The sequence below is a fragment of the Fundulus heteroclitus genome, chromosome 18 (assembly GCF_011125445.2).
Source record: "Fundulus heteroclitus isolate FHET01 chromosome 18, MU-UCD_Fhet_4.1, whole genome shotgun sequence".
Classification (NCBI taxonomy): domain Eukaryota; kingdom Metazoa; phylum Chordata; class Actinopteri; order Cyprinodontiformes; family Fundulidae; genus Fundulus; species Fundulus heteroclitus.
In genome coordinates, this window is record NC_046378.1 from 1,066,948 (window position 1) to 1,079,021 (window position 12,074).

The 12,074-nt window shown below is 44.1% G+C and overlaps 1 protein-coding gene across 2 annotated transcripts in view; it reads left to right on the forward strand.

The window, feature by feature from the left end:
• Positions 1-2,492: 2,492 nt before the first annotated feature.
• Positions 2,493-12,074, forward strand: part of LOC105937411 (sorting nexin-19) — a 46,691-nt gene continuing 37,109 nt past the window's right edge. The window contains exons 1-6 of one of the 2 annotated variants that reach the window (XM_012878715.3): positions 2,493-2,586; positions 5,637-5,899; positions 6,018-6,212; positions 6,308-7,522; positions 11,297-11,495; positions 11,926-12,026. In XM_012878715.3, the coding sequence (XP_012734169.2) occupies positions 5,696-5,899; positions 6,018-6,212; positions 6,308-7,522; positions 11,297-11,495; positions 11,926-12,026 (1,914 nt within the window). In that variant the 5' untranslated portion in view covers positions 2,493-2,586; positions 5,637-5,695. Of the gene's footprint in view, positions 2,587-5,636; positions 5,900-6,017; positions 6,213-6,307; positions 7,523-11,296; positions 11,496-11,925; positions 12,027-12,074 lie in introns of those variants that run through there. The other variant, XM_021324623.2, reaches the window with a different exon arrangement.

Sequence of the window (12,074 nt, forward strand, 5' to 3'; positions counted from 1 at the left end):
GCTTGGACAGAGAGCTCTGTGTTCAGCCAGTCTCTTTAGCAATGCCCTTCTGTGTCTTGCCCTCCATGTTTAAGGTGTCAGCGGTCGTCTTTTGGACAACTGTCAAGTCAGCAGTCTTCCCCATGATTGTGTAGCCTACAGAACTAGACTGAGAGACCATTTAAAGGCATTTGAAGGTGTTTTAAGTTAAGTAGCTGATTAGAGTGTGACACTAGGTGTCTTCAATATTGGACCTTTTCACAATATTCTAATTTTCTGAGATTCTGAATTTGGGATTTTCATCAGTTCTCAGTTAGAATCACCAAAATTAAAACAAAATAAACACTTGAATTAGATCAGTCTGTGTGTGATGAATGAATATAATATAAACGTTCCACTTTTTGAATGGATTTACTGAACAAAAGTCTACTTTTTCATGATATTCTGATAAATGACCAGCAGATGTACATGGAAGTACTTTGTTGAAGACAGTGTGGCTGTTGGTTTAATGAGAATATGGTGGTTAGACCGGCCGTTCATGTCTTCTTTTCAGACCAGTCAGTGAGAATCATTGAGCAGTCGGTCACAGTGACCAAAAACACAAACATAAAGTTGGATCCAACTTGTATCCTTGGCAAAAGGTTCTAAAATATATTACTATATTGACTTTTTTATCAATATATTTAAAATATCACGATTCAACATAATAAGTCTAATTAAACTACTTGAATTCGGAGTCCAAATCCGATGCAACTCATTGTAAAGTAAATAATGTCATTACATCAAGTGGCTCTCAGTTGCTAAGCTGAAGTAGCCAGAGGTGTGGTTGACAAACAACGTTTCCCATGAGCCTTTAGCTGGTGACTGTCCTGTTTTATATCAATTACAAATAAGAGAACATTTTATTTAGGGAAAATAACATTATATGGACAGCCATCAGAAATAGTAACATAACTTAAATATATTTGGAGTTATGGTTAGTTTATATACATGAAAAACTCATATTAAACATTTAGAAACTAAATGTAAAAAAGTCATAAACCTTTTGAAAACTGTTGCGGGAAGCAATTGGGGTGCAGCTAGGCAATCACTGCTAAACACATATATGGCACTAATGAGGTCATCAATAGAATAGCATAATATATGGAGCTGCAGCTAAAACAACAGACAGACTACAGTACAGAGCATTATGTTTGTACAGGTGCAACAAAAGCAACTCCCATTATTGCTCTACTAGTAGAGACTGGTGAGACCCCACTGGAAACTAGAAGAGTAACACTATCACAAAATGATTGGATAAAACTCAGAAGTAATTAGGACGGAAATATAACCTGTAAAATATTAGAAAACTGTTGGGAGTTCCTCAAAAAATCCAGGGAAATGGATTTAGATGGAAAATAAGCAATCTGGCTAAAATATATGGATTAGAAAAGGAAATATCATAGTTTTATCCAATCCAATCAGGGCCATTCCTCCATGGTCATATCCTGAGGTAAAAGTGGACATGAGGGTTTTTGAAACACTTGGAAGCTAAATAAAGTAGGGATAAAAACAATTGTATATATTAGAAACCCATATTAAAATTAATTTAAAATTTACACAGATGGTTCTAAAACACAAAAGGGTATGTGGGAATACCAATCTATATACTAGAGTTTCAAATATATATATCTCAGAGATTATCAGATCAATTACCAGTTTTCCTGGGAGAAATGGTAGCAGTAATAATAATAGATTTACAGTGGGTGGAGAAGGTTAGGCCAGATAGGGTCGTGGTATGCACGGAATCAAATGCAGTTATAGAAAGTATTCAAGGGACAGGAGACAACAGAAAAGGCTTATTAGAAATTTAACACAGTTTACTTAGGTTATATAGGGGTGGTATAGATGTTCAGTTTATTGGGTACTAGCACACAAAGGAGTAAAAGGTAATGAAATGGCAGATAAATTGGCTAAAGGGGCCTTAAAATAGGCAATAACAGTTATTACTCCTTTTGGAAAAGGGGAGGGTAAAGCAATTATCAAAAGCAAAGAAATAGAAATCTGGCAAAAGAGGTGATAAAAAAAGATAAAAAAAAGGAAGAAATTTGTATAAAATACAAAAATCTGCATCAATGAGGACATTTGGTGAGAGAAATAGAAGAGAAGAAGTAGCAATGGTGAGACTAAGGGTAGGACATACTTATCTTAATGACAGATTGAAACACAATGATAATTGTGAGGGATGTGGAGCAAAAGAAAACGTAGATCATATATTGTTGAACTGTGAAATGTACAGAAATGAAAGAGGGAGACTGCGTGTAGTCGTAAGAAAGGCAGGAAAAGAATGGGGTCCGGAAGGAATACGGGCAAATGAAGGGAACAAAGAGAAAATCCGTACAATTAGGAAAGCATTATTCAGTTTTAGGCATAACACAAAACTAAGTAACAGAATTTAGCGGGTGGAAGCTATAGATGATGTTACACACCAATGTCTGTAGGAGGCGGTACACACCTAAAAGCTGTTTGCAGCCCACCATGATTAGAAAGAAGAAGAAGAACAGGAAGTAAACACTGACGAAAAACATGTCATCAAGCGGCTTCCCAGTGCCATGACAGATCGCACAGGTTGCAAAGCTTTTCTGCTCTTTGGTCGCTGACGTGTTCCCGCTGAGCGTGTCTCCTCTCTGCTAATGGCGTGGCCGTGGCTTTAGCGTGATGATTTAGCGTGATGACGCGCGGCGGGTTCGTGATCGCGTTGGGAAAACACGCCAGCTGTCATGTCGTCGTTTCAGACTGCGCTGTAAGGCGAAGGCTCTCTGCTCGTTGCGGGGGTTCTGTGACGGAGGCACCACCGTCCGGTGCTCCCCGCCGGCCATCAGGCGCTGCAGCGCGGGGTCTGGACTTAGTGTCGGCGGGGTTAGCGGGCCAGGAGCCACGGCTGCTCCTAACAACCAGCAGCCCGTCACAGGAGCATCTCCTGGGGGGATATGTGTGGCCGAGTAGAGGGGCAATCGGTGTTTCAACGCCAAGCTAAACTGATTCTAACATCTGATTCTTGAATAAAGGAATATTTCACTGCTCTTAAAGGATCAATGATGATTAAAGTTATTTCCATCTCATCTTTTGTCACCAACCAAATCAACATAGCAGCGATCCTGCACAACAAGATCGTATGAGGATGTTCCGTTTTGGACTAAAGATGGCTTTCATCCTTTATTCTTGGAACAGATGGACATGTGTGTCCTAGACACAGGCAGCAGGAGGACTGATCAGAGGAAGTAATAACTTTGCTCCTGTCTCCTGCTGCCCATCCTTGTACATCTGGCAGGATGCAGTCTGTGGCTGATGCTTTTCTCTTGGATGCTCCATTGCTGCTCTTCCTGTCTTCATATGCACATGGACCTTCCTGCTGCCAGTTCTGAACAAGCTCTGTGCCGGCGGAAACATAACTCTGTGGCGCTCCTTCTCATGAGACGTCCTGACGCAAGCTGGGCACTGTTGGGATTATCTGCCTGTTCTCGGCCTCCCCTGGTTCTTTTATCTGATAATGTGATGTTTGCATTGTAGACTTCTGTAGTAATAAAAAGACTCTTCAAACCGTAACTATATTTTTCCATATTTAATCTAAAAGGCAGAGGAATGTTTACAGACAGAACTATGTCCTGGTTTGTTCCATTAAATACCAAGCATGTGTGCACCCATTCAGGGTGTTTCCAGTATGATATCAGCGTTCCATCGGTGGAGAAGATCTGTAATGCAGACGTCCTTGCTGACACATATCACCCATAACAGTGATTCTGTCCAGTCTGAGTATGTCAGACTCTTTGCCTTCAGAGTCAGTTTATCTGTAATTTCCATGGCAACCAACTTTGCAGTCCAGTCTCTGTAATCTCGTACAGCACTTTTGGATGTCTTGAAGCCAAGCCCCTCGTCTTGAGGTGTTGTTTGTTCAGAAAACTGAGGAACAACTTTCCCAGTGGATATTTCCTTCCACACAAGGCCATTTCCACTGCAGCGTGACGCACAAGGAGACAATAGCTTCATTTGAAATAGCCACAGGATTATTCACTATTTCAAATTTCACTCACTTCACGTAATTTTCAACAAGAAAGTAACTCACAGCAAAGATTTTCTCCGAGGATTTTTCTTAACTTATTTTCCAACTAATCTTGCGAAGAGAAGAAAAGCTGCTAAACCCCGTACAACGCTTCTGTTTCTACTTTTTTGACACACGTTTTCACAAGCAAAAAAAGCAATATCAGAATAAGATGACCTGAGTAAATACAAAGATCTGTTTTCAAATGTTGATTTTATTTAGTAAGTTTAAAAAAAGTTATCCAAACCAGCCTGGCTCTATGTGAAAATGTGGTTTCCTTCTAAACCTCCTAGGTTGCTAAGTCCCACTTCTCTCAGAAGCAACAACGAGTCTTCTTTGTCGCTGTTTTAATTCAGCTGCACTGCAGGGACTGTCTATCATTACCAGCAGGTTTAAGCATTTCTGTGGGAGCTAAGCTCAAACTTTGATTAGGCCACTTTCACGCCTTCACTAAAAAAAGGGACTAACAGTAAGTCAAATGTTCTTAAAATGAGTGTCTTTGAGCAGGCAAGTTTAAATCTTACCCCAATGGAATGAGCTTTTTGTGCTTAAAATAGGAAAAACTCATCATCATCTCATTTCAAATTCATTATATCTAATTATCTTATTTTAGGGGTCAAAATAGTCATTCTATTTGCAGATAATCTTATTTATCTGCTCAAATCTTATCTGTTCTGAAGTAAGTGAGGCCGCCTGCAGAGCCTCAGATGCTGTTCCGGTATCTTCTGGTGATGCAGTCTTGAAGTAGTTTTGGTTGGCGGTCCTCTCCTGGGAAGGTTCTGCACTGTTCTGTGCTCTCACTATTTATGGATGATGTCTCTAACTGTGGTGAGCTGAAGTCCTAAGGACTTAGGGAAGGGTTTGTAATCTTTTGGATTATGGCAGGATGTGTTGCTTTCTGAGGTCTTTTTTAGCCCACTTAATGTTGTATAACAGGTTCTATGTAATTGATTTCTTGACTCAACAGGTCAGGCACTATTCAGGCCTGGGTGATTTAAAATCAAGCCATAAGAACATCACAGGTAATTCATGTTTCTACAAGTGGTTGGATAGCTTTTTCCCTCTTTATCAATAAAAACATCACTTAGAAAGTGTATTTTGTATTTACTCAGGTTGTCTGTGTCTGATATCAAAGTTTGTTTGATTGCCTGAAAATGTTGCAAAAAAAGGAAATCTGGAAACAAAATCTGTACGATTTTCACTGCACTGCATAGAGCATTACATAGTGAACAAGTGGCCATTCCAAATGAAGACAGCGATTTCCACCCTCCCTACAGATCAGATTGACAGAGAGTGGCGTCGGTTGGACTCCGACGAAGACCATACTGCATATTCCTTTAGTTATAAAATACACTTTTTAACATAAAATATTTGCAGTTGTTTCATATAGAACTGAACACCATATATGGTCATTTAACCACAATGTGAACCGCAACCATAAAGTGTATAAATCCCAACATTTATGTGCCTGTGAAAAGCTAAGCCATGCAGCTTGTCCCACGGCATAAATAATTACACCAATGAGCGATGGATAGGAGGGTCACTACGTCTTTAACCTGGACTGTCCTTCCTGTTCCAGGTGGGCTGTTTTCCTGGCGTGTATGATCCCTGCTTCTCTCTGGGAGGGCGCTCAGGGCCATGGCGGATGTGATGGGGCAGAGGAGCCTGGTGGGCTTTGGTGTGTTGGTGGCCTGGCTCGTGCTTTTCCACCTGCTGGTCAATATCTGGCTCCTGTGTGTGTTCACCAGCCTGCTGCTGGTGCTGGGAGGCTGGTTCGGCTCACAGGCCATCTTGGAGTCCAACAGCGTGCTTCACCTGGAGAGGTTCATCAACCTGGAACAGGTGAGTGCGACACTGAATGTAATGGTCGCTGTTGATTGTGGTCATTTCTTATCAAACGTGTTTGGTGAGTGTATTGGCCTGTCAGAAGTAGAATAATTTGTTCCCTGCTGCGTTCTAGGTTCAGTCATCTGCAGAGGATGAAGACAATCTGGACCAGGAGATCCATAACACAGTGAGGAAAATAATTAGAGACTTTGTCACTTCGTGGTACTCCACTGTGTCCACAGAGAGCAGGTTTGAAACGGAAGTTCAGGAAGCCATGATCTCTATGGCCATGGAGCTGAAGCGGCGCGCCAGGCATGTTGACAGGCAGGTAAGAAGGTGTTACAACATTAGAAGTGGTGCATTCAGATTGTGTCAACCACACAGCGTCATCACCAGGACACTTAACGGTTTGTCCTCTCTCAGGAACTGACGCAGAAGGTCCTGAACCTGGTGGGCAGCCACCTACAGGATTATCTCAGAGCCAAGGAGCTGGCCAAAGAAGAAAGTGCCAGTGGGAGCGAGCAGTTGTGGAAGGCCTATTCCTCTATTGTCACTCCTCACGTCGCCATGAGCCATGACGCAGCCGAGGTCAACTACATCCGAGCCGTCGTGGACTTGCTGCTGCACGTCCTGGTGCCGTCGCCGCATTTAGAAACCCACACGGGGCGGCTCGTCGTCGGAGAGCTCATCACCTGTAACGTCTTTCTCCCTCTGGTCGCCAAACTGTCGGACCCTGACTGGTTGAACCTGCTGGTGATAGAAATCCTCGGTAAGTCCGGCGCGCCGCCGGAGACGGCGGCATCCGTACCGGAGGCTTTCACCCTGCCACCCCCCGCTGCTCAACCAGAGACGGCTCCGCCTCAGCAGGATGCACGTTTACCTCAGGCGAAGAGTGAGGCACCGCCGCAAAGAGCAGAGGCGGAGCGGGCCGATAGCACAGAGGCAGCCGTGTCTGAGCCTGACGCCTGTGACGTGACTGACTCCGTGGAGGTGAAGTTTCAGCACACCTTCTCTGAAGAAGATGACGCTAGCGGACCCTTTTTAAGGTGTTACATGAGAGGGAGAAAGTCCAACCCGTTTTACCAAGAAACTGACTCTGACCCGGATTCTCCTTTGGCAGACTATAAGCCCAGCTCCACAGATTCCTTGCTCGCAATAGGTCAAGAAGATTCTCTATACGACAGACCCAGAGATTGTACCCCAACGGCTGAGAACAACAACGGGATAGACTTGGAGGAGGTGCCCCCAAGTCCGGTGGACGGATCTTGCCCTAAGGTCTTGGTGAATTCAGTCCTAGTGGACAATCCTAGAGGCAGGAGCCTGTCCTCAGTTAGGGGCACTGAGGGGACATGCAGTACCAGCAGCCTGCAGGATCTGAGAAGAGAAAACAGTTCCCCTGCAGTAAACCACAGCAGGGACCTTGTCTTGGGTGTAGAGCCGACTGGAATGGGGAATGCCAACGAGCTGCTTGTGGCTAGTCCGCTGCAGGGCTGTTCTCCCATGTCGACGTTCAGTTTTGAGCCCCTCAGCAGCCCAGAAGGACCAGTCATCATCCAAAACCTCCGCATCACGGGGACCATCACAGCCAAGGAACATCGTGGCACTGGCTCGCACCCCTACACGCTTTACACCATCAAGGTAAGTGACAGCATTCATTTCAGTCTCAGGCTCCATCCAAATACCCTTAACAACAGCTCCTAGCTCCTGCTCCTTGACTTTTCACGGGGACAACAGTAAGAACTCTATCATGGGGAGGAAAGAGGTTTAGACTGCTGTGCCGAATTCAGACAGCCTTTAACTCCGACGTCATTACGTGACGGAAACACATTCACATTAGAGTCAAATCGTTGTTTACAGCCTTCTGAAAATGAGCTACAGAGTACACTCTCTTCTCTCCGGACATTTTTGTTGATTTCTGTGAGGGAGATGTGCTGATATATCATGTCACGCAAAGGATTGTGGGATACCTTAAGGCTTCTTATCACCGGTAAGGAAAGTCTCAGGGTTCCTAGGCAAAACTAGCCACAGGAGGAAGCATACAGGCTCCTTTTCCTACCTCCTTCTAACTGACTGCTTTATTCAGACAGCACTGATCATGGCGACTGCTGACGCACCTCCGCTTTGGCTAAAGAGCCCTTACTCTGTAGGTATTTGGATGGAGCCTCTGAATTAGTTTCTACTATAGAGCACAGCACTGCGTCACAATGCATAGGAGAGGTTCAGTAAGATTTCCTGGATGTTTTTGTTAATATTTACTACAAAAAGCAACATGATTTTTAAGTTTGCTTCCTCTTGCTGGTTGTTCTGGCAAACAGAAACGGCTTTTAAAATCATTTTAAATTACTCTGAATGAATTACATATTTAGCTAAATGACTTGATTAAAAGTCAAAGTGAAAAGTTTAGGACTTTGACTCAACTTGAGACTTTTTCTCCCTGATATTAGACTTTCCAGGCTTTGGTGGAAAGACTTATGAGCGCTGACATTGTGCAGAAATCAATTCCTGACCTCACAACGCGGTGAACCTTCCAGCAGATGCGCTCCAAAAGGAAAGACCAAACCAGGCGCCTGTCTTGTCAGCTAAGAATAAGAAATTAAGGCTGCGATTCACACTGGCTCACCAGACTTTGACAATAACAGATTTTTAGTCCTGTTTTCAGCTGCAACAAGGGGACTCTAGAAACCAGATTTGGTTTAAAACAGCACAGACTAAGGGGTCCACCCTGCCTTGTAAAAGGTTTGTTGTAGATTTGGATGATGGTGGTTGACAAGACAGACGGATGATGGTGATGGCAGGCAGTGGCTTGAAGGTAGAAACAAACTGACCAGGTGATGACGACAGAGACAGGCTGACCAGAGCAGAAGCCGATGAGTTTCCAGGTACAGCAGAGGAAGCACTGGATCAGAGCGGGAACACGATAAAGCAGGCGATGCGCACAACCACTAGAATGCTGCTCTAGTCGGGGTAGGGTGAGCCCAGGAACCCTGGATCCACAGGTGTTGCAGAGCAGGTACAGGGAAACACATGCAGACTGAGACGTTCTGCCGCCGACTGGCTGTGAGTGGCAGGTATACAGTGGGTACGGAAAGTATTCAGACCCCATTCAATTGTCCACTCTTTGTTTCATTGCAGCCATTTGCTTAAATCAAAAAAGTTCATTTTATTTCTCTTAATGTACACTCAACACCCTGTATTGACAAAAAAAAAATGTTTAAATATTTGCAAATTTATTAAACAAGAAAAACTGAAATATCACATGGTCATAAGTATTCAGACCCTTTGCTGTGACGCTCATATTTAACTCACATGCTGTCTATTTCTTCTGATCCTCCTTGAGATGGTTCTGCTCCTTCATTGGAGTCCAGCTGTGTTTAATTAAACTGATTGGACTTGATTAGGAAAGGCACACACCTGTCTATGTAAGACCTTACAGCTCACAGAGCATGTCAGAGCAAATGAGAATCATGAGGTCAAAGTAACGACCCGAAGAGCTCAGAGACAGAATCGTGGCGAGGCACAGATCTGGCCAGGGTTACAAAATAATTTCTGCAGCACTCAAGGTTCCTAATACCACAGTGGCCTCCATAATCCTTAAATGGAAGACGTTTGGGACGACCAGAACTCTTCCTAGACCTGACTGTCCAGCCAACCTGAGCAATAGTGGGAGAAGAGCCTTGGTGAGAGAGCTAAAGAAGAACCCACAGATCGCTGCGGCTGAGCTCCAGAGATGCAGTAGGAAGATGGGAGAAACTTCCACAAAGTCAACTATCACTGCAGCCCTCCACCAGTCAGGGCTTTATGGCAGAGTGGCCCGACGGAAGCCTCTCCTCAGTGCAAGAGATTAAAGCCTGCATAGAGTTTGCCAAAAAGCACATGGAGGACTCCCAGACTATGAGAAATAAGATTTTCTGGTCTGATGAGACAAAGATTGAACTTTTTGGCATTCGTTCTAAGCGGTATGTGTGGAGAACACCAGGTACTGCTCATCACCTGCCCAATACAATCCCAACAGTGAAGCATGGTGGTGGCAGCATCATGCTGTGGGGTGTTTTTCAGCTGCAGGGACAGGACGACTGGTTGCAATTGAAGAAAAGATGAATGCGGCCAAGAGCAGAGATATCCTGGAAGAAAACCTCGTCCAGAGAGCTCAGGACCTCAGACTGGGCCAAAGGTTCACCTTCCAACAAGACAATTACCCTAAGCACACAGCTAAAATAACAAAGGAGTGGCTTCAGAACAACTCTGTTCATTCTTGACTGGCCCAGCCAGAGCCCTGACCTAAACCAATTGTAGTCTCTGGAGAGACCTGAAAATGGCTGACCACCAACATTCACCATCCAACCTGACGGAACTGGAGATGATCTGCAAGGAAGAATGGCAGCGGATCCCCAAATCCATGTGTGAAAAACTTGTTGCAGTACTAGCTTAAAAGGTGCTTCTACTCAATACTGAGCAAAGGGTCTGAATACTTCTGACCATGTGATATTTCTGTTTTAATAAATGTGCAAAAATGTCTACATTTCTGTTTTTTTTCTGTCAAGATGGGGTGCTGAGTGTACATTAATGAGAAATAAAATGAACTTTTCTGATTTCAGCAAATGGCTGCAATGAAACAGTGAAAGCTATAAAGGGATCTGAATACTTTCCGTACCAACTGTATATAGGCGGAGTCCCAGGGAAAATGACTTAATTAGATAATTAGTCAGTGGTAGGTGAAGCTGATGATGGTGACTGAGAGGAACGTGAAGCATGGAATGGGGAATAATGAGTCAATCAGCCCCAAAAGCACAAACAAAAGGCCCAGATTATGAGAGGTTTAAACACCAGAGCCTGCCTGAGTTTTGCTGCTGACCATCTCCATCCTTTAATCAGCACATTGTACCCACCTTCTAATGGCTCCTTCCAGGAGGACTCTGCACCAAGTTCAGATTATCTCCAACTGGTTTCTTGAACATAATGAGTTGACTGTACTCCAGCAGACTCCAAAGTCACCAGATCTTGGTCCAATAGATCCGCAGCAGCTGTGTGAGCTTATCCTTTCAATGTGGACTAAAACCTTGATGGAGTGTCTCTGACACCTTGATCCATCTAGGTCTTGAAGAATTAGAGCAGCTTTGAAGACAAAAAGTCCAACCTGGTACCAGCTAGGTGTACCTAATAAAGTGTCAGGTGACTGTAAATATTAAACTGGCACCCGTCTGAAGTGTTTAAAAGATAGTCAGTGCAATCCCACCGCTTTGATGGAGATTCTGTGCCAGCTGCCTGTAACCCTGTTGCTCCGGTAATGATGTCGTCACCTTTGCTCATTTCAAGGATGAGCTGTTTTTGCAGTAAGCACGTTTTAGCTACGCGTAGTTTGTTCCACTCCGTGTAACCTGCAGCAGAAATAAATCAAGCTGTTTTGCTTTCCAGTATGAGACATCGGTGGGCTGTGAGAACCCAGAAAGCATCCCGCCAGGCTGCGAGCTTGCAGAGTCCATACAGACCGGCTCAGAGACTCCAGTACCCGTCCAGCCTGTGGCATATCACATGGTCAACAGAAGATACAGCGAGTTCCTTAACCTGCAGACACGCATTGAAGAAAAAGCAGAACTGCGCAAGCTTATCAAAGGTACGGGTCACTGTCTTTGGACCTCCTTTTGTTTTTATCAGCTCAAAGTTAGTCTGCTAGAAACCCATGCATGATGTTTACTCAATCATTTCTAACTAAACATAAAACACCACACAGGCGCTCCAGAGCCAGAGTTGTCAAGAAGGACTGGTTTAGTGGGACTATGGCCAACAATATATGATGATATACTGCATTACTTTCACAGCTTCTGAGAGTTGCTGCTTGTGCAGAGGACTTATGCTGACCTTCACAAGATGGTGCAAAACTGTTTTCAGGCCCTTCTTTTGAGAAAGCAGCTCATGAAGTTTGAGGCCGGTTAAATCTGAGCATTCAGCTGCTCAGCTGAAGTGGGCCATGTGTGAAAGGTCTGCATTAACGTGTTTGCTGGATGTCGCTGCACCAAATAAGCATGCAGTAATATGACTTTCAGGTGTGAAAGGGCCCAAGAAAGTTTTTCCAGACATGCCGTTTGGAAACATGGACAGTGACAAGATCGAGGCCAGGAAAGGACTCCTTGAAACCTTTTTAAAGGTCAGATGTTGTTTTTCTTTGCTTGTTAAGCTGGTTTAAGACACTATA